The sequence below is a fragment of the Lutjanus erythropterus genome, chromosome 6 (assembly GCF_056507025.1).
Source record: "Lutjanus erythropterus isolate fLutEry1 chromosome 6, fLutEry1.hap2, whole genome shotgun sequence".
NCBI classification, from domain to species: domain Eukaryota; kingdom Metazoa; phylum Chordata; class Actinopteri; order Lutjaniformes; family Lutjanidae; genus Lutjanus; species Lutjanus erythropterus.
Window position 1 is genome coordinate 27,660,992 of NC_139322.1, and position 23,467 is coordinate 27,684,458.

General features: G+C 38.7%; 1 protein-coding gene across 3 annotated transcripts in view; it reads left to right on the plus strand.

The window, feature by feature from the left end:
• The first annotated feature begins 347 nt into the window (after positions 1-347).
• tp73 (tumor protein p73) overlaps positions 348-23,467 on the plus strand; it is a 34,322-nt gene continuing 11,202 nt past the window's right edge. The window contains exons 1-4 of one of the 3 annotated variants that reach the window (XM_084721475.1): positions 348-491; positions 3,582-3,677; positions 4,806-4,956; positions 14,218-14,466. In XM_084721475.1, coding sequence (XP_084577601.1) covers positions 3,619-3,677; positions 4,806-4,956; positions 14,218-14,466 — 459 coding nt within the window. In that variant the 5' untranslated portion in view covers positions 348-491; positions 3,582-3,618. Of the gene's footprint in view, positions 492-3,581; positions 3,678-4,805; positions 4,957-6,625; positions 6,810-12,438; positions 12,615-14,217; positions 14,467-23,467 lie in introns of those variants that run through there. The other 2 variants (XM_084721473.1, XM_084721472.1) reach the window with 2 other exon arrangements.

Genomic DNA, 23,467 nt, shown 5'->3' on the forward strand with positions numbered 1-23,467 from the left:
GGTCTGTTCCCATCATATTTTTCTTTCATCCTTAGTCCATTTATAGTGAATGGGTTATGATTTATCCTCACAAACTTTTCTTGCAGTCCAACAACTGAATTACTTTTCATATCCCCCACCATCATCCCTCTGCTGAGCTGGTTTCCCGCTTATGTGCGCCCCAAACCGCGCTACCGCCTCCTTCTTTCACCCAGCGCAAAAAACGCTTCTTCACCTCCTCCTTGGTCTCCCTCAGCAAAGCTCACACTTCCCTGAACAGCATGCAAATCAGTTTTCCTCCTGTTTCCTCGCAGTTAATTTTGTTTCTCCGAAAAGTCAATCATCTCCAGCCGCTGTTATCATCATACTGTAAACTCGGTCGATTTTTGTGTTTTTTGTTGTTGCTGTTTTTTATGGAGGGTCACTCTCTGGGCATGTTCGATAATAAACACGCAGGTGCACCGTGCGGCATTATTCTTGGGTGTTTGGATTGGAATAATAATAACATTCAGGTACGTTGATCTATTTTAATGATCCATAGTAGGGATGGTGATTTAGATTTTTTAATCTCATGTCACATGTTTTTTTTTATTATGGTTGTCAGTGTTTGTTGTTTTGCAAAATGTGATAAATATGAAAACAATTATTCTAAATATGATCTTTTTTTTACAAGGAAAGACCCATCTGTAGTGATCATCGGCTAAGGCTAAAAAGACTAAAATGTGTAAAAAGTTATATTATAAAATCTTGCTGGTTGTTTAGTTAATGTAATTTTGCAGCTGATGTTGGGGTAGTTTCTTAAGGGTCTGCGTTATATTCTGAAGACAGTACACAATATAGGCCTAATAATAACCTAAATCCATTCTCTAAATAATAATTTAGGTGTAGGCCTTGGAAATAATCCCTACAGTATGCACAATTATATTACTATCCCTATTTCGATTTTTGTGTTATAAATTATAAATGTATATTTGGAAAAATCGAAAAACCTAATGATTGATTTAAACATTCTTTTGTAATTAACATTCATGATAGATTGAGTTATTTATATTAAGTTATCGTACTTTGATCGTTTTTATGTATTGTTTTTATTTCGATACATTTCAGTGCTTTAAATGGGGATCAAGAGCCACACCAGCGATACATCAGTACCGACAAGCTCGCCCTTTTAATCCTCAAATGAAATATTTCACATGGGGCTGTGGAGAATCGAATCTAAAACAATTTTTAAATTAATTTCCTCTCAGTTGGGACTATGTTTTTCTTGTATAAAATGCCCCATGGGAAGGCAGTGTGTGAGTGTATCTGTGTGTGTGTGTGTTGTCATGGGTGCCGTTGTCCGGGAGTGGGGACACAAAGTAAAGACAGGTGAATATCAGAAAAGCACAATGTCCAATTTTAAAGGATGGTGTGACATTTAAGCAAAGAACCAGCGGAGGCCATGTTTTACAGACATAACGCAGAGGTATAGGCTTCTTTCTATTAAATTAGAAAAAATATTGCATGACAGTGGATATCATATCAAATATTTTAGCCAGACGCTTATCAATAACTCGGTTTTTGGTTCAAGTGTAAATTACACTTTATCTATCTATCTATCTATCTATCTATCTATCTATCTATCTATCTATCTATCTATCTATCTATCTATCTGTCTGTCTGTCTGTATCAAAATGCATTAGTATTTCCCCAACTTCAAGAAAAAAACAAAACAAAGGTATATTTATAATCAGTGCCATATATCAAAAATAGGCCAAGTAAATACGTGTTGTAGAACAGGATATATTTCTGGTCATGTTCCTTCCCTGAGGTGCAGGGTAAGTGAAAAGTCGTCTGTCCAGGTGGAATCCTAATTTAACCGCTCGAAGTGCGCAGCTGAATGGGAGCTGGTTTCTACGGCGGCAGCCACCTCGGGAACAGCGGGAACCTGCAGTGAGCACATTATATCTGTGTCTGCGAGCTGCAGACAGGCCTCTCTCACACGTGTGTTCTTTTCATCTAGTTTTTTTTTTAATGTCATGTTCATTGGATCATTTTAGGGCTCCAACTAACAGTTATTTTATTAGCGATTAATGTGCAGATTATTTTTTAGATTAATACATTAATGAATAAATCGTCAGAAAATGGTTAAATGTTGAGGTGATAATCTTTAAATATCCTGTTTTGATATTCAGTTCAGTACCATAGAGGAGTGAAGAAACCAGAAAATATTCATGTTCGAGAAGCTAAAATCAGAGAATTTGGATTTTTTTTTTTCTTAGAAAATTATTTAGAACGATTACTGATGATCAGAATAGTTGGCCATTAATGTAACAATTGACAATTTGCAGGTCCATATCATTTCGCAAGGGTGAAAACTTTATGTGTGGTAATAATAGTCACAAGACCAGCTTGAAGAACTGAAAAAAACAGCCTTTGTTCTGGAGCCATGACATCACTTTAGATGTTTACTGAGCTGCATATCTTCAATCGATTCAGTGCAGACCAAAAGTGTCACGTGTTTGTCGAGGTAACAGTACAGGTTACAGTACAAAATTGAACCATTTTAAACGGAGAGGATCACTTTTACGCAATCAATTCAGATTTAACTTATATATACACCTGCAGCCAAATTACAGTGACGGATTCCAAAGGAACTTTTATGGTGATTTGTTGCAGTGTACACCTTTAAAGTCATGCACCTTTGCCACACTTTTTCTTGTGCAGTCCTTCAGAATGGTTGCTAAGGAGATGTGACGCTGCTGTGGTGCGCAAACGTGATTATAGTAAACTTTGGTTAGACCAAATATGTCCGACATGGCTTTGTGTTGGATGTGAATATTGGCACATCAAATTGTAGACTAGATGGAGACCTTTTATCGGCTTTACGCTGCAGGCCCTGCGGTCCGTGTGCGTTTATGTTGATGACAAAGGCGGATTTATTTGGCAACTCGAAGTGTATTGACTCAAACCATCGCAAAAAGGCCGGATGTTCCCCCCTGCAGGTACCCTTCTGAACTCTCTAAAGTCTTTATCATGTGCGCTGTCAAAATAAGATACCAAGTTTTCTGGCACTGGATGAAACTGCGATAATTCTGCAAAGTGCAGAACAGAGGAGAAAAGGGCCTACCCACTTGCTATTTGCTATAAAGCTGCATAATGTCGAGACACATACAAGGCTGCAATGCAGGCTGTTATTTTGAGACAGAGCTGGCGGAGGAGGTGATGCTCAGACTCTGCAGAGCTTCCCCTTGGAGTAAGACGGTGATGAGACAGACAGGTCCTGGCACGCCCAGGCCCCCTGACACTCTGAACCACCTCACTGGGACTACATTGGTGTGATCACACCTGGATGAATGTGTGTGCGTGTGTGTTTTTGACCTGCCTCCTCTCCTCTTTGAACACTGGTGAAAAAAAAAGAGATCATGTATGAACTAGTGGTTTGTTTTTTCTTCTAACTTTTTAACATTTTTAACAGGATAAAAGTCATTTTTACTGTAATAATTTAATTCATTCTAGTTTTGCAGATCATGCTGTTGAAAATAATTTTATGTTTGTGTGTGTGTGTGTGTGTGTGTGTGTGTGTGTGTGTGTGTGTGTGTGTGTGTGTGTGTGCCCTGCAGAGTGATCTGCCCCTCACCAGACTATCCATCCTCTAAGATGTCCCAGTCCGCTGTTACGGAAGAAGGAGGCACCTTCGAGCACCTGTGGAGCTCCCTGTGAGTGTTAACAACACCTGCTGACGAATGTTTTACTTTCCATGTATACAATCAACAGATTTTCCAAATGACATAAAGGTTTTATTTAAAAAAAATGTGAAATGTATCACATTAAAGAACACAAAACATATATGATTCTGTCATCACTGAATAGAATATTATATAGCAAGAATAGAATATAGCAAGTCAGGATAGGATCATTCCTAATTTACTAACCCAGAGTGGACTTTTTTGATGCCGGCAGTCATTAGAGCAGGTGAGGGAAAACACTGTCCTGGGTATCAGTTTGGAAAAATACAAATATTTATTAGAATGATTTCAGCATTTTTTTTTTTCAAACAAGGTGCTTTTACTTCTTTCTAAATGTTGCTAGTCTCTGGAAACCCTGTTTGTTTGTTTGTTTTTTTTTCATTGGCATTTTATGAGGATACCATTTTAAATAAACGTTTCAAGGGGGTTCTGTGGGGGTGGCATGGGGTGGCAGTTCCAACCCTGAAAAGATGACTTGCCACCATAGCTGCAACCCAAGTTTTGGACTGTTATAGTTCAAAATATATATATGAAAAATTGTGGCTGATCAGAAATTTACGAGACCAAAAGAGAGAGAGAGGGATTGCATGTGAATGCAGCAAAATACAACACTCAAATGCATATAATTTAATTATCTGTTCTGGCCACATTTTAGGGAAACTAATGAGTTTATGTCCAATTAAAAAAAAAGACATGTATTTGCAAAAATGTCTGAAGATTTGGAAACAAAACTTTATTGATTTCTGATGTCACCTTTAGATATTTCTCTTCAATGCTTTACTTGCTGTAATGTAATGGTTCTAAGTTACAATCAACAATAAACAATCTTTATTTGGGGATTTTTCTAAACAAATGGATATTCATTGATGTATGTGATTGTTTGTAATCAAGTCAGCATATATATACATATATACTTTATATATAATATACTATAATATACTTTATTTCCCTCTAATAAAACATTTAATAAAACAGGCTGACTCAAAAAATAATTTTCTGGTACTTTATGTGACACAATGATGCACTTGTTCTATGTTAATTTTTTGAAAACTCATCCCTCTTTGATCCACTTGTATCCACAATGTTGTGCGTTCACAGGGAGCCAGACAGCACCTACTTTGAGCTCCCCCCAGGCAGCCAGCCAGGTGAGCGCCCAGTGCCTTCTACCAGCACCCCGGGGAGCCACCGCAGCACCACCGAGGGCTCCTTGGACGTCTACCACCTGAGGGACATGAACGACAATGTGATGGTAGGGACATGAGCTAACACCAATAGTTCAGTTTGTATCTCTGTCATTAAGTATCAAGACATTTTCAATACCGCATGTTAAAAAACGAGGAAATACTCACATTTGATAGTATTAAAAGTACAGGTGCCGTAAGAAAACAGCCGAGTGCTCATCCATGACCACAGTTCAGTTCAGTCTTTATTGTCCTGCCTGAAATTTTGCTTGCAGTAAAACCAGACAGTGTTCAGTGACTGTTTATTTACCAGCAGTGTGTGCAGGTTGTTAATTTAAAAAAAGAAAAACAATCATGTTGATGTGGTATCAAAAGAGGCATCTTTTTTTTATATTAGTATTGTGTCGAAGTTTAAAATTCTGGTATTGCAACTCTACTTTGTCATCAATTTTTGCTTCTCTTTTGAGAAGATGCAGCTTATTTCTGCTCCCTGTAGGATGTTTTCCTCCTCTGAGTCAAATCTGATGGTGTCTTTGTGAGCAAACACAAATACACACTTCCATGATCCCATTTTATTTGTTGTATCCTTTCACTTTTTCCCTCCAGTGTTGAGGAGATTCCCTCCTATGTAGTTTCCCTCTCCTGTGCAGCTTTTTCCCTCCCTCTATCTCCCTGCTGAGCAGCCTGTAGGGACTGTGAGTGTGTGTGTGCTCTGGGAGGGCTAATTAAACCCCAGCCAGGACCCCTTGCTGCTTCACTGTAGAGCCATCTGTAGACTGGGGTGTGTCTGTGTGCATTAACAAACATGCGCATGTTGTATGTTTGCAGGTGTATGCAGGGCTCAACAGTAATGATTGCCCGCTTGCATGGGGCAAGTTAAATGCTATGTCGGGCTGGTAAATCTAGCAGTAAAAAGAAGAATTAAACTATATCGATAATTGTCTAATGGTTAATGTTTCATGCAAAAATGCAGAAAATGCTGTTGTCAGCCTCAGTATGGATATTTCCTACTTTTCTCTGTTTCATATTAAACTGAATACCTCTGAGGGCTGACAAAACAAAATATTTAAAGACATCACCTTGGACTTAAAGATAGTGGGATGGACGTTTATTAAGATGCACATTTTTCACCATTTTCTGACATTTTATAGACATTACAGCCCTAGATTAAACATGACGATCAACTTTAGTCTTTGTCATTTGATAACTGCTAATATTTTTTTTTTATTTGCAGTGGGTCAAGTAAAAATTGACTTAGAGCTAATGAATTTCTAACCTGAACTTGTGATCATCATCAAAAATTTAACATTGAAGTCTGATATGCACCTGCATATTTTTGTTACTGGATGGAAACTTAATATTCACACAAGTGAAGTATGCCACCTTTTATGAATGAAGACAAACTTTACCAATCTTGAATTTTAGAAGTAAAAATAATAATGACATGGATTCTTTTGCCAAACCAAAGTTTTTGTAAGTTCATCTTGCACATTTGTTTACTCTGTCTTTAAATATGAAATCAGAAGTCACTCCTGCACACACCTATATGTTTCCTTCCCCCTCTGATCCGGAATATTGGTTGGATCTAATCTTTAAGTGGGCAAGCCTGGGCCTGCCCGGCCAGTTAATGAATAGTCATGACAGAAATAAAGGAGGCGGAGTGAGGATTTGTTGTTAGATGCAAAGCAAGTTGAGAAGGCCTAGTCAGGCAAGGGAAACAAGTGGAGGAGAAGAGAGGCAGGACATCTCCTGTATCCTCCATCATGTCCTGCTCAGGGGTCAGCTGGCCACGGAGGGTTCGACTCTTACAGTCACACTTTTGACCGGAGCAGAGTGTAAGTCCTATGAGAGCCGAGGAACGGGGACTTCATAGAAACTCCCCCACTTATCTTTCAGGAGCCCTAAGATGCTGTGTGGTGTGGTAAGTGGACCAGAGTAAACTGTTTGTGCTCCAACATATTCAGGACTTTTTTTAAAAATTGTTTGACAGTGATGTCTTACTGGTCTGGTAGTAGAGATGGTTTGTGTTATTATGGAGTGTAGAAGTTCTGGTATTATTTTGGTTCAGATTGGTGGCAGTCAAACAGATGAAAGAGTGAATCTGTGAGTGAGTTGATATTGTGATGCACGAAGTTGAAAATCAGGCCTGTGTTCTCTAATATTTTTCATGCATGCATAAGTGGCCATGGCTACCTTCATTTGAACTTGTAGGCTTATGATAGTATGATTAAGTATGTATCCTGCTGCAATGGGCTTAATTTGATTGTCATTACATTAACAAGTTTGATTTATTTGGAGGACTGGATGGTGGCGCATGAAACACTGCTGCATTTTGGTCCAACCACATGGTGCAATAGCGTTTATAACTTTCCTTCATTTTCCCCTGACATTAATCAGGAATTTCCTAATATACTTTGATAATGGATATGATATATGATATGAGTGACAGCCAATCATTAAACAGGTGTGTTGTCCAGTTACACCATCAACATGTGACACAACAACAGAAACAGTGTGGAGTGAGAAAGTGAGTGCAGACAATGAAGAAATTGTTTCTCAAAAATATGACCCGTCCAGTACTGATTTTTTTTAAGGGCGACTACTGATATCGGGGAGTGAATGAATTCTGAAATCAGTGTAACTGGTGATATTCTTTATACAGAATATAATATGCAGAATATAGACAATATACATACACACAGTTTTTTTGCAATGATTTCTCAAAAAGTGGTTAACATTTGTGATACGGATATGCAAGGGAGGCAAGATGTTTTATAGTTAAACAATAAATTGTATTGTCCAGAATGATATCGGGGCAATGAAACAGTGAACTTTCACTGGGATTTTTAATAATTATAAATGACTATAACTTTTTAAAAAAGCCAAGCAGTTTTTAACTGGTTATTAAGCAGTCTTAATTTATTACTGATGCCTCTGTATGACCTACATAAGTTAATGAGAGCAGTTGTGATACGAATGGCTACTTCTGTATAGTTGTTCTAAATGGCTGCCATGGGATCGAATTCTCATTGAAATCAGATGAAATGAGCCTGCGTTTATATTTTCCCAGGCAAAGTTACAGTGAGTAGTACATTAGACCAGTTAAAAAGAAGCCAGTGGAGATTTTTATTTAGATAAGTTTATTTTTGATGTTATATTTTCTCATTATTACTGTGGAAACACTACCGCTTTTGTCCACAGGGGCCTCCAAAAACAACAAAATATGAAAGTTCCTTGCAGTAGCTTTAAGGAAATATCTATATGTAAAATGCTGCCTATAAAGCTAACAAATAAAACAAACTACATTATGTTCTAGTGTTGTCAAAAATCTGCTCCATTTGAATATCTGTTGTTGTATTATTGCCTTGGTATATTTATCTTTTGATTAAACATGTAAAATTTTATTTACTCAACAAAAAACATAAATATTTCCCCATGGTATTGAATATGTTAAGGGATATCTATATTTTTCAAGGTATTGTATCAAAATTAGAAATTCCTGTACTGGGACATCTTATAGACACATATAGGCACATATTGGACAACATATATACCAATACAGATAAAGAATGGTATAGCTGTGAGCCAGTATCGGGTCAATAATATCAGTCAATATATCCGTAGGGCTTTAACAACAAAAAGACAGGTCATCTAATTTATATGGCAGTTTTTTTGTTTTATTTTGTTTTGTTTAGTCTATTAAGTGTATTACCTGTGTGCCTTGATAAAATAAAGAATTTGAATTCAAAGTTAAGTGGTTACATTCAACATTAAGTGATTCAACTTAACCTCAATAAAAATGATCATGAATTTTTAATATCCACTTACTGTGATAATTTTTTAGCCGAATCACCCAGCTCTTTATATATTCCACAGGTTGGTATGAATGTGGAGAATGAATGGTATATCCAGGTCCTGCACTTTGCCAAATATTCCCAACAGGGGGCAGCCTTCTTTCACATCTTTCCATACTCTACCTCTTCTCATCTTCACCTCTGTCTAGCTGGCGTCGTTCAGACATGCTCCAGTTTTCATATGATGCCGTGTCATTCATTTGTGTGGCCTAAATGTTCATGTTCGTGTTGTTTCCTTCAGTAGAGCCACATGACAACACGTGAGTCTGTGTTGTTAACTGTGTTCAAAGTGTGCTGCTGTTAAATAAAACCATAGCCTTCAATTTATTATGAAGCTGTAAACAGAGGTCATTAGCAGGGTGATACTCTCCTTATCCTCTGCCTATTACGTTTCACTCATCTTGACAAGTGAGGGTTGTTGTGGCTGGCTAATCTACATATCTAAATGTTTTCAGTCTTTAAAGCTCGGCTTTGATTGGCAGCTACCAGGACGGTTGCCCATAGGGGACATCAGATGCTGCTGGGATGAAAGGCTTAAACACTTACGCACAGCGAACACACACAGACACACACTCTCTCACTCACACAGTGGCGGCTGAGGTTTTAGTTCTGTTTCAACTTGTTGCGGATCAAGTTCAGGTATTAAGAGGAAGCACACCTGTGAGCACATGGGTCTGTGGCAATGTATGTGCGTGTTTGTATGAGAGTGTGTGTGTGTGTGTGTGTGTCAAGTGTTTTTTTTTTTTTCACATACTCCTGGGCTCACCTTGTGCCTGTAAAACCCTTTGACAATACCTGTTAGAAGAAGATATTAAAGGGACGACAGAATGACTCTTTTATACACCTGTCAATGAGGAGAAAACAAACACATCAGCCTGGATGCTCACTTTCATCCTTTTCATGAGGGTGAACACATTTGTATCTCAGCTAATTCTGTAGCTGACCTATTTTCTACTGCCAGGCATGGGACACCAGATGAAGGCTGCCACTAACAATTTTTGTAACACTGTTCAATAAGGATACATTAATTAACCTTAGGTAATGCATAAATGATCATTAACTAACAGCAGCACTCTGATGTATTCAAGAAGTGTTACTTATAGGGGATACATGTTTTCACTTTTACAATAAGGGTCACAAAGAGCTTTAATAAATGGCCAGTTATGGTTAATTAATGCTTATATAACATGCACAATCATTTATAGGTCAGGCTATAAGTTAACATCTAAAACAAAGACCATGGAGTGTGCTCACTTATCTCACCTTTACCAAATGTAAGTCATAAATTGGAGGATGGACAATTAGCCTAAGAGGACAGTCATTACCCTTAAATACATGTATAAAACACTTTTTTCTTCAAGGCAAGTCAATTAATATCTTTATTAGTTCCTTAATTAACATGTAAACCCTCAATAAATGTTAACCAGACATTAATGTGACTTAATGTTTAGTATTGTATTCATTAATTCCCAGGTAATGCTTATTACTTTATGTTATTAGCATATTTATAAACTAGTAGTTACTGTATAAATTAATACCTTAGTTAACATTGACAGCATTAGCAAATAATTACTAGACATGTAATTAACTGTTAATTAACTGTTAGTTAATGCTTACTACTGCTCGAACTAATGTTAATTAATGTACCCAAGGTTACATCATTTGATTTCTTTTTTTTAAATGCAAACCAACACTAAAAAAACTCAGATATCCAGATTCCTAAGAAGTTCACTAATTTGAAAACCAGGGAAAGTAAAGCATTTGTGCTGATGACTGCAAATGATAGATCGATTTTCAAAATCATCAAACTAATAGTCTGTCAGTTGACTAGTCAATTAATCAATCATGCATTTGACAAGTGACCACCTATTTGGCATTGGTTGTTTTCAAGCCTTGTCCTATATGCTGCATGTGCCTGACTTAGAGTTACCGTATAGATCCATACGCCCACGCATGCGTGCCTCCTCATTTAACCTACACAGTTTGTATTAAGTCTGGGACATTGACCCGTTCCTCTGCTTTCATCTAATGGACCATGACATGGAAACACATAAAGTTTACATATCCTTGTGAAACTTTGTCAGGGTCAGTTAAGGTCTGCTAGGATCTATGGGGACGGGACCTTGAGGTGAAGTGATGTGTGTGCTGTCAGGTTTGGGATTCATACCTTAGATTGTGGTTGAAGTGAATCTAACATGAGAAAATGAGGAGGAAAAGAGAAGTTGTGCACCCCCAGTTTGAATGAACATGAGGTGTGCAGTGGCTGAACCAGGTGACAAATTGTATTGCTTACATCATTTTGCTTTCAGTCGTACGAGAGGAAGGCATGTTAAAACCTTTATAGTCCTTTATAGCAAATTTGATGCATTTTTATGTGGTGGCATTTTCTGCATATAAATTAAAGGTGTAGTAAGCGATTCTGGAGAGACAGTTTATTGTTGAGTCACATTTTCAGGCTGTTAAATCACATACTCTTTTGATTGGCGGTTTAAAGATTGTTGATTGATTCCTTGAGTCTCTCTCAGGATGTGAAATACTGACATTTTGTAAAGGAGACTCAACAATCAACTAACTTAGCTACAATTGGCCAAAGTCTGCCATCACTGACTACATTTTCTGAAGCTTGAAAACATAGCCAGCATGAGAAGCAGAGAAAAAAAACAACAATGGACCCTTCTTAAGTCCCGCCTCTTCTTGCTCTGTGCTCCAACAACTTTTGAGCAAATTTGATACTGCAGTCAACTTTCACCTTTTCCCATAAAAGCTACATATCACATATGCAGCATGTGAATATACGTCGATTTTACAGGTCTCCCAGCAACATCACTGAACCAACTTTAAAATTTGTTTTTCTTTTAATTGTAGACAAGCCTAGTACATAGCATATCTATGTACAGGAAACAGGAAAGCAGAAAACTGACCAAGGTTTCAAGCTGAACTGTTGAACATCTTAAAAAAGGAACAGGCCTTTGGAAGGGTTGATTACATTATGCTTAAAGATTATTATGGAACTTTTGCCTAATGATGCCAAAAATAAACTGCCTACCCCAGCTTTAAATATTAATGTCTAAATAGCCTCCAAAAGGGCAGAATTTATTTGTTGAATAATACTCACTGTACTTACCATATAAGCTTGATTGGATAGGCTGCTAGATTTAGATTCTGACCGAGAGATAACTCTGAACTCCACAGTTTGGAAACATACATAGAGTACGCGTTTAAAAAACATTCACACAGATCACTTCGATCTCATCACTTCCATCCGTAACAGTGATTTATTTCAGGGCATCCAATTTGTGGAAGAGTTTACCAAAAGAAAGGAACCCTGACTGCTGATTTAATGTAGTATTGATATACAATACTGGGTGGGGGAAGGTCTGACCCTTGCACTCTTGTTCTTTCATGTGTTTTCCTTCTCTCTGTCTCTGTCTCGGTCTCTGTGACTCTCCGTCAGACCAGACAGTGTTTACTTAGTGCAGGCCTTCACAAGGTGTTTTGGAGCGTGTGTGTACATGCGCCCCGGCATTGCCGTGTATGTCCAGGCATGCCATAATTAGAACGTCGTACTATTTTTTGGGTTCCCATCCCTCTCTTCCCCTCTCTGCTTCTCTCCCCTCCTCTCAGTCTATAGTTTCTCTCGCTCCACACCAGTCCTCACCTTCTTCCCTGGCTGCACATGTGTCTGTGCGAGTCTATGTGTGTGTGTGAGTGTGCATGAGTGTGTGGTGTGTCCACTGATGCACACCTCACTTGAACTCTCTGGTTAGGGTATGATCTCGTGCTCTCTTTGCTTTGCTGTGTTTGGACGATTCTGACTGAAGAGGTGACAAATGAGACTTAAGCAGTAGAGGATGTACTACGTGAAAAAGAAGGTAAAAATTCTGGGGGGGGTTTCTGTTCATGGGGTAACTGTGTGTGTGTGTGTGTCTGTGGCTATTTAAGTGTGAACTTACCACCAGTGTCAGTTAGGGGTGTAAGAAAATCCCTGTACACTTGAGTATTACGATACTGTATTAATTCTTAAAAACACTATTGTGATATTGTGATACATGCAAAAAGATACTAGATAGTAGTGTTATCTTTAATGTTCTAATTGCATAAAAAAAAGTATTTTTAAAAGTTTTTAAGCTGAGATTTTATGCATATGGTGGTGTGTTCTGAGAATTTCACTAAAATTAGATTAATTCAGTAGCAATATATCACCTTGCGTACGGTATCACAATATATTGCAATATATTTAATCGTATCATGATACATACTATATCACCAGATTCTTGTCCACACAATCCTGCTGTCAGTTGTTTGACATACATATGTTCTAGGGGTGTAAATCACAGGTGATTCAAAACTAATACTAAATCGATTCTTTGGACAATTATACGACATTTGCCAACATCACAAAAAATCTGTCACAATTGATTTTGATTCAGTTCAATTCAGGGGCCAGTGGATCCATATCAGACAATATCATATGTTCATTTGACACTTTCAGTTACATTTATATCAACTCACAAAAAGCAACTAAATTATGATTTGGCAACTTCATGACCGAAGTCTTTCATACATTTGTGACACAGACATGCCATGGGAATTTCAAAATAAAAATGAATCTTAAAGATGATGATATAGATGGATATTTTCACTTGATTGATCAATATTGGATCAATGAATACTGAATCGATATATTGATCCAGATTGATGTATCAGTACACACTTAATATGTACAGAACAGGCAGCAGTGAAAAAACTGGGAATATTGTTTTAAATTAAAGGTTTAGAATATTTGAGTTTTAATGTTATGTTGTTTTGTCGTGTTGAAGTAGAAGGTGGACAGGAGGATTTTTCAGCTGGATGTTTGCTCTTTTTGACTTTTCTGTGTTTTTGCTCAAGTAGTGTAAGAGGGGCTCAAAAAATGAACATGAGAGCAGTTTTCCCTCTACAGTAGCTCCTGACATTGTGTACAGCTACGTATGGGCCTCACAGAGTGTGTTAACTTTGACAGCGCAACAAATCTTTCCTCTGCTCAAACATGGCAGAAAGGACAAGAGGGGAATGGCAGGCAATTAGGCAGATTACGCCTGTGTTTTACAACTTGCCTCATTTAGCCCCAAGGAGGCTACTGTGGGGACCTCACTGCAACCGCCACTCACTTACACTCACTTACACACACACACACACACACACACACACACACACACAAAACACACAAGTTTGTGGTGATTTTATCACCAAATCTCATTTTAAATGTGGAAATGACACAAAACATTTTCAGTGTTGATTCTGGACACCTACCTGGACAGTTACACATGCTGTGTCACACACACTTCCCAAAACTCTCCCACCCAGTGTAATCCGACCTCCCTTTAAGCCTCCAAGCCCCTGTCTCTCCAGCACCTCTACCTGTGCCCTCCCTCCGCCTCTCTCCTCCCTCCCTCTTCGCGTCCCTCATTCTCTTCCCTCTTCTTCTCTCCCCAGTCCCAATACAACTTGCTGAGCAGCAGCATGGAGAGCCTGGGGAGCCGCGCGACGTCCGCCAGCCCCTACAGCTCCGAGAACGCCTCCTCGTCGGCCGTGCCCACCCCTTCACCCTACTCCCAGCCCAACTCCACCTTCGAGGGCCTGTCGCCTGCCCCAGCCATCCCCTCCAACACCGACTACCCTGGGCTGCATGCCTTCCAGGTGTCCTTCCAGCAGTCCAGCACCGCCAAGTCTGCCACATGGACCGTGAGTACACACACTTTCTTGGCTTTGGCATGCAAAGTGTGTTTTTTGTCTTTTTCTCTTTTGGGCCTTCTATCTTACTTAGTAACTGTCTTGTACACACATAAACATGCACACAAAGACATAATTTCACACACACACACACACACACACACACACACACACACACACACACACTCACACATTCACACACTCACTCAGGCCAGCACATGTGCAGGCGTGTCGCGTGCAAGAGAAAGTAGTGTATCATTCAGTGATTCATGTTGTCCTCCTCTCACCTCTTGTAGTCAAATCTAATGTGATGAATGCAACAGGAAAAGTTTGGTACGTGGTCAAGAAAGTTTTTGTCCTGTGTGTATTTGTTTTTTTAGAACTTTTTGACAATGTAGAAGAAGGATTTTTTTTAAATACATTTTGGTTTCTGACACTGTCATTAGAGATTTTATCTTGTAGAGCACATGGTTCATTTCAAATTTGAGAAGTTAATAATATTTTCCCCCACAGTATCATTCAAATGTATGTACAATAGAGTGTAATGTAAGTTAACAAATTGTTCTTCCATCAGTATAAGAGATCCATGCAGTAATAATACATCATAATAACAATCTATTAGTCAACATCTGGTATTTGATTTGAACTTTGAGAACATGCGTCTTAGTAAGAGGCACTCATGTTGATTATTTTTTGTAACACAGATCATATAACACATTTACATGTGTTGTTCATAAATATAAGTGTCAAAAAATAATTCTTCTCACTGCTGCTGCTCTTACAATATATGGTAGCAGTAGTATTAGCGGTAGTAGTAGTAACTACATCAAGTACATTTACTCAAGTACAGTTCTGAGGTACTTGTACTTTACTTGAGTAGGCCTATTTCCATTTTTGCTTCTTGTACTCCATGACATTTTGGAAGCAAATATTGTACTTTCCACTCCACTACATTCATTTTATGGCTAGTGTAACTAGTTACTTATTAGATTCACATTATCAATATAAAATATAAATCAGACAATAAATTATTGTGTATTATTATAAATTAAGCTACTCAGAAGTATATAAAGTGGGATGAGTTGCAACATTAAAATAATGAACACATTAATGCATCAATTATTATAATCCGGTAAAAATATATATAAAGTGGTTTGTACTTTCTGCTTGTGGGTTCAAATTGGACATGGCCTTTCTGTGTGGAGTTTGCATGTTCTCTCTGTGCCTGCATGAGTTTCCTCTGGGCACTCTGGATCCCCTCCAGCTTCTTTTTAACCAGCTAATTTACTACTCATTGTAACTTTTTATGGGAAAATGTAAACTCTGGCTCTTCTGGTCTGCATTCCAGAAATCATCAACCAACCCTGTAACAGGCATTAAGAACTGCTGATGGCCTTCATCATGTAGATGAAATTGAGACCGTTTCATCACCAGTGAAAAAATCTCTGTAGTATGTTTAAGTAAAATATCTGAATACTTCCTCTACCCCAGGTAGTAGTAGCAGTAATACACCACAACATTTTACCATTTTATGGGATACAACAGTAAACAAAAAAAAAAAAAAGAATTTAGGAACTCAATGCAAGATTTTGCAGAACCACATAACTACGTTGTGATGTGATGGTGGTGAGAGACAGGTGAAATGGGAGCTATGTAATTTGTCATGACCTGATGAGAGGTCTCCTGCCAGGAAGGTGTCACCTCCGACTGTCACACAGTTGACCTCCCTGAAACAAGAGAACCAAGAGACAAACTGTGTGTGCGTCTTCATGTGTCTGCCAGCGTTCAGGCCTGTGAATGTCTCGTGTGATCAACTGGGGGGCTCCTCCGCGGCTGTGTTTGCTGGAAGTAATCATGCATGGTGGGCTCCTTTACTCAGCCCTCAGTGATGTAAGGAGATCCCCCTCTGGACATTAGAGGCGGTGGTCTTTGACCTGCTGCTTTTCTTTCTCTGTCTCTTTCTTCCTCCGTTCTTGACACACACTCATGGCTGTCACCTCTGGCGCCTTAGGTTTCACCCTGTCCTCTCCTAAAATATGTCTATCATCTCCTTTCTCTCACTTCCATTCTCTGACTCTGAGCTTTCTCACGCCCAGACTACATCGACTGAAACAAAGGACAACATGGTTAAAAATCATTCGTTTGTTTTACTTGAGAAATTACTGCAATGAAATGAAATCCTGAAATATGGCAGAAACGTGTTTCAACTTGTTTGGTTAAACATGATACTCACTACTCTGCCTGGCACATTAACCCGCCTTTCTCTCCCTGACATCCTATTAGTTTATAGTTTTGAATGTTCTAATAACTTGATTGGAGAAATTCATCAAATCAAATCTTTCTTTTTTAGTTTGAATTGAAGGGTGCCTGCCAACAATTCCTCTTAACCAGTGTCTTATCTCAGTACACCACCCTGCTGCAGTCCCTCCTACCCATTCGCAGCAAAATGAACTCCTCTTATCGGCTTTGGTTTGCATGGATAATAGTTTGAAAATGAGACCATTTTTATGAACAAAGATAAAAGCTTTGAATCCACCTGCCAGCAGTTTTTTTGTACCAAGACAGTAGAGACAAAGGAGTTTTTGACTGGCACACGACTTAAGATACAGATGATGATGCAGCAGAAAAAGGATTGCGAGGAAACCTGTGATTATTCAGATGCCTCTGATGCCATTAAACAGGAGGGATTAGAATGAGGGAGAGGCCGGGTGATTGCTCTTAGTTTTTCTGGAGTTTACTGTAATGCTGTTTTTATCTTGCACAACTGATTATAAGATTGGCAAAGTATCAGAGGATGTATTTAAGTGTTATTATACAGCAGATACAGAACAAAAACTTTTTTTAATGTGTGAAATGATGTATGTGTGATCGTGTAGGATAGAATATGGTAGCATTGATGGCCTTACAGGAATCCTTAGAAATGTTAAAAAGTACACTGCATATACTCTCAGTGCACACTTGTTTACTTTAAAGGGACAGTTGACCCAAAAATCAAAAATACATACTACTGGCTTGTTGTGCTGTTTATCCATCTAAATAGTTTTGGTGTGAGTTGTTATGTTTTGGTCGTAGAGATGTCTGACCCCACACCCACAAAAAAAGTAATTAAGTAAATTGAAAATGGAAACAGAAATCATGACCCAGTTATTCAAGATCCACAGACCTTGTTGTGAGCAGCTTCATGTAGGAACTACTTTTTTCTAAGGTATAACAAAAGTAGTTTCTATAGGCTTTCTGCAGGTTTCAAAAAGTTAAATTTAAGGCTTTCAAAGACCTTTTTACCACTATTACAAAGTTTATTTATTTCACGCATGTCTTTACTCAAAGATCCTAAACTGAGGGTTTTCAATGGGCTTCTGATTTGTAGCACTGAAATGGCTACTTCTTGAGCTAGATCTCACTGAACTTGCACTTGCACTAGATGAAAGTAACATTAACAGAGACTATTAACTTATTACTTCTAGAAGTAGCTATTTTTTTAATGAGAGATGTCACATAAGCCCATGTGACACACTGGCTGTGTGTGCTTGAAAATGTGATGGAGCTGCACAGTTTGCATTGGTGTTTTTTGGTTCCATGTTGGTTTTGTTTTGGAGTCCTTACAGTCTTGTCAATACAAATATTCCCCCAAAACACATTTTAAAAAAAACCCTGAATTTAATGTAACTTCATTTTAACACTTTGAGGCCTGATTCTCAGATTATTGGATTTTAGATTTTTTTAAGGGCTTGTGGAAACTCTGTCTTACATGTATTTTTGATTTTGGGGTGAACTGTCCTTCTAAAACATTTTCTTGAGACTCAGTGAGAAAATGTTTCATTGCAAATAAAAATTCAATTCACTTCAATTTATTATTTGTCCCAGAGAGCAATTTGTGCTGCTGCAAGCCTAAAACAATCAAATAAAAGCATGTAGGAGCTTATTCATGGTTAACAGAAAGAAACAAACCGAGAAAACCAAGTGTACATAAAGGTTTGCCAGGTTGTGTGTCAGCTCTGTGGCAAAATGCTTTTTGAGGGCTCAGATCATATCGGAGAGTTGTATTAGAGGTGTTAGTTTTGAAAAGAAACAAGATTATGGTCAATCCTCTCAGAATTAATACGTTTCTGCAAATGGGAGGGGATTCACACAAAAAAATATGCCAGGGAGGCATGTCAGTTTGTGTGTTTCTAATGTGCATGCACATCTGGGTGTGTATAATTTATATGCAAAAATCAGTGGAAGGCCCAAGTGTGAACATGCTTGAAAAAAAAGCACAACTATGTGAACTAGACTGAGTCACCCTGTTTGAATGAAGGAGTTAACAGTCTCTGGTTTCTGGCTGTTTTCTTGTAGCCTCAGGCAGTGGGGAATGCCAAGTGCCATAGGGGCATATTGACTATAATCAGTTACCTAGCCAGCCCTCATCCCCACCCCTCTGCCTCCCACTAAGAGCAACTGGCGTGCAGTGCTTTGGGAGATTACGAGAAATGCCTATTACATCAAGCATTTTTCATTAAATCCCCCCTTTTTCAAGTTGTCAGCTGAATGATTGACGGGAGGTTACCATGGCTACCAAGTCTGTCTACATCTGCTTCACTTTTCAAAAAGAGAAGAGAAGAGAAGAGAAACCAGGAGAACTGATGGGAACAGAAAACACAATCATAATGTTTCCACATACAGTAAGTCCATTCAAGCCCATGTTAAGCTAGTCTGGTAATCCTCCAGTCCCCCTCCTGTCTTGTCAAGACACCGTGCATTAGTGATAATAGCTCTGAAACTCTGCCGCTCTCTTGCCTCTTGAAGATGATTCTTGGCTTGGACGCACTGTGGCTGGAAATGAGATCTAACACCTCAGCCTTGTCAAATAATAAGACCTCTTTCCATACACTCAGACTTTAGTTTATGTGTGTGTGTGTGTGTGTGTGTGTGTGCGTGTGCGTGTGTGTGTGCATGTGCGTACAGTATGTGTCAGGAGTGGGAGGGGGTGGGAGGGGGTGTGATGCGGTGGCTGCGGGCTGGAGCATGCACTGCAAGGCGGCTTGTCAGAAGCTGCTCTTCCCAGCTATTAGCCTCTCTCCGTTAGGACGCAGGTCCCAACACGCCCTGCACAACGCATCCTTCACTTCCTTTCCCCATGCTTCATCCGCGGCCACATCACCGCTGGCCTTCCTGCCGAGCAACGGATCTGGGAAAACACACTCGATATGGAAGATTTTTCACACACATTTGGTTGCTCAGATGTGTTTTATCAATGACAACACGCAAGTAGATACATGATGTTCAGAACAATTTATACAGCAAATTCAAGTGTTTTTTATAGTAGTTTCCTAGATAAAGTGCTCTAAGAAAAGATCACATATGCTGATACTGGACATTGTAGATTATACATTGTCCAGTGTCAGCATTGTTTAGGAAATGTTGTGGACTGCACGATGTCAGCAATCCAGGAAACTAATATGGTAAATTTATCTCTATACTGTGTTGTGTCCTTTAACAGTCTGTGTAGAACTGTATGTATAACATCATGTCTAGAAGACTGAACTTTTATGATCACCATGGACTGTGCCAGTACCAGACATGTGGATTCAAGTCTCATGACTTGGACTTAAGTCATACTCAAGTCACAAAGTTGATGACTTCAGACATGTCTGTTTCTGTACTCAGTCACCCGGATCACGGTATTCTCTAGGAACTAAACACTGAAGATGTTAAACTCAACTTGACAAAATCAAAAAAGACTTTGCGATTCAACTTGAACTTCAACACCACTGACTCATGACTTCACTTGGACTGGAGCCTTTAGACTTAAATTACACCATGCATTTCCCAAAACCCAAAGTTATTTTAAAAAGTATTTATGAATCAACTCATTTCGTGTCTTTTCCTGAATCAGCTAACGTTAATGATTTTCATTCAGCAAATCGACTCTTAATTCCTCAGATCCGCTTTGCATGAAGCAATCTGACAGCATTCAATCAAGTTGCAGGAGAGACGTGAAAAACTACTGTTAAATTGCTGAGCTCCAGTTGAAAAAAATTGTTCCAAAGATTATTTTTAAGCATACAAAAACTATGCAGTGTGGGTCAAAATTCTAAATGGAGACACAACAATTTCCAGCTTTGTTTGACATTTGAAGTTGCACAAAGAACAGTAAATCAAGGCTCTGTTGTTAAAATGGCATTACATTTTGTGAAGAACATGTAATGACTTGCTTAAGGCTCAAAACTCCAAGTTTAGGGCCTTAGGACTTGACTCAGAATGTGCCCATCTTGATGTGGGACCTGGCTTGGGACTCGCAAAACAATGACTTGGTCCCATATCTGGCCAGTACTACAAGTGCATCCTTGAGAGTACAATGAAAAGCAGTCAATATGACACTATCCAACTTAATAATTACAGTATGTGTTTCTGTCAACAAGGGCCAAAATTATTATTTTCGGATCCTTAAACTTTCCAGTGAGATTTCTTATTTATCTCATGCAAAATGTTTGACAAAAATGTTTGAATGACTCATCAATTATTTTGGGGTTAAACCTGTAACTATAGAGAATAAAGTTTAGACAATAGCTGTTGTTTAAAAAAAACATGTCTCTAAAGGTCATTATATCTTTCCTCATTCCTAAATAGTCTCATAAAGACAAACAGCAATTACCATGATGTCAAAGAGTGTAGAAGATTGTCCAATTTTCTATATTGATTTGAATCCAATATAATTATAGACTGTATAGAAATTCAGATTAGACTGTGTGTGTGTGCGTGTGCGTGTGTGTGTGTGTGTGTGTGTGTGTGTGTGTGTGTGTGTATCTGTGTGTGTGTTCGATATTTGGACAGTTAAGCGAATTTGCAGCGGGCAAGCCATTGCTTGTGTACATGGATGACGGTCTGGCAATTATCACCCTGTCTCCAGGAGCCTGTCGGGACCTGCCTCCACCGGTCCACCGTGCAGAGGCATGGATGGATGGATGGATGCATGGATGGATGGATGGAACAATCAATGGAATTGCAATGAAAATTTACATGTAAATAGCTAGTTAGAACATGAAAAGTGCTCTTGTAAAGTCATGATCTCACATTTGATTAAACGTACAGTATTTTGTCGCTCAAACTGCATTGCAGTTTTCATAGAATATGCGATGCTTGTTTGATCTGGGTAGTCCGATATCCCATAAAATTGTCAACAGATTTCACTGAAAAATGATGGAAAGTTAGACATCTTGCCAGGTTATGGTGCAGATTCAGGATATTTGAATGGATTTCTTAACATTTTGTCCCTTTCTTAATTTCCTCTTCTCACTCACCTTGTAGATTTTTATTCCAGATCACTGACAAAGCAAACAACCTCCTCATTCTTTAATTGTGTTTGTTCTCTCTCCATCCTTTTCCCCTTCCTCTCCATCCTTCCATCCTTCAATGTGTCCTGAAACAGAGCCCAGTTTATCCATCACTCATGATCTCTTGTCTGTACAAGAAGATACACATCAGATATTGTAGTTCTTTTATTAATGCTGCGCTTCACTTCAGATTCATGTCTGTGTGTTCGTGTGTGTCTGTGTGTGTGTATGCCTGCCTATGTGTCGTCGGTGCATGTGCGCACTAGTCTGCGTGGTGGACGAGTTGAGACGTCTCCCGTGGCATCCCATGGGAAGAGAGAAACAGAAAAAGTAATTTATGACTTTTTCATGTACTCTGAGGTGTTCGAAAACAATATCACCAAACGCTGATCCCTGCTGATCCCTCAACTTATTATCTCATCCTTTTTTCTTTTTTTGTAGAACCAAACTTTTTTGTTGGCGGTGGTCCCTTTAACATTAATACTTTAATACTGGACCAACAAATTTTAGAGCGTGTGGAATTTCAGTCATAATTGACCACAAATCTGCTGTAACAACTATGGCTATGCATAAGTACATGTGTCATATTGTGGTTATGTGAGTGTGGATCAGTTTAAAAATATTCTAGATAAAGGTAAATGGTTAGTGTTTTTGTGTGACAGAAGACAACAGTAACAGAAGTCATCTGGAGTTCATCTCTTCTTCAAAAACCCGAAATACCCAGTTACTCAGTTAACCTCGAGAATAAGAACTTTGTTGTCTTGATAAATGACTAATTATTGCACAGGACCGAACATGCCCTTCAATATGACAAATATCTTTTTTATTGAACCGACATTATGATTGCGTAATAATGCACATGAAAACATGGATAATTTAGAAACCATTCTTGTTGTCTTAACATCTGACGTTTGCGAGTCAGATGAAAGGCACTGCAATATTAGTGATGTAGTGTAAATATACCAAAACATAAAATCAGTGTACTACCTGCATTTTTCTACATAAACGCATGAAACCACCACCATAACTGGATATCAGAGACTCTGTGACACTACCTTTTAAAACATTAAACCACATTTCCCACGTTCCTCTTTTCAAATGCTGAAGTAGTTAAATATTCTTTCTGTTGCAGCCATCTCCTGCTGCAGCAGGAAAAGTCCCCACATCTGTAAATAAGAAGTCTGTCTGGCTGTTGCATCTCAGAGAAATTATTTATTCATGGTATGGACGAGCTGTTGAGGCTTGTCAGGCTTGTCAGAAAGCTAGGTGGGAAAAGGTAATGTTGTGCACAGGTATTTCTATTACCCTCAAGGGAGCGCTCATGGCTAACAGTGTGTGTGTGTGTGTGTGTGTGTGTGTGTGTGTGTGTGTGTGTGTGTGTGTGTGTGCAGGCTTAGTAACGGTGTCACAACAAGGAATCCAAGCGGCTGTTAGGACTGACTCTTTCCCAGCTTTTATCAGGCCAGAGTCTGTCTGATGTCTGATGAGTTAAAATAGAGTTTGGATGATCAGTGGAAAATGGAAAAGTTATTACAATTAAATTTAAAGAGGAATTTGTGTCACCTATCCAACATAAAAAGACAAAATGCTATTTAAATGTGTTGATATGCAAGGTTAGAGACCATGAGCTGCATGTACTGTGTTTATACCATAAGGGGGCACTGTTGCATTTGTACTCAGGTTCATTGTGGCAAGTTCAC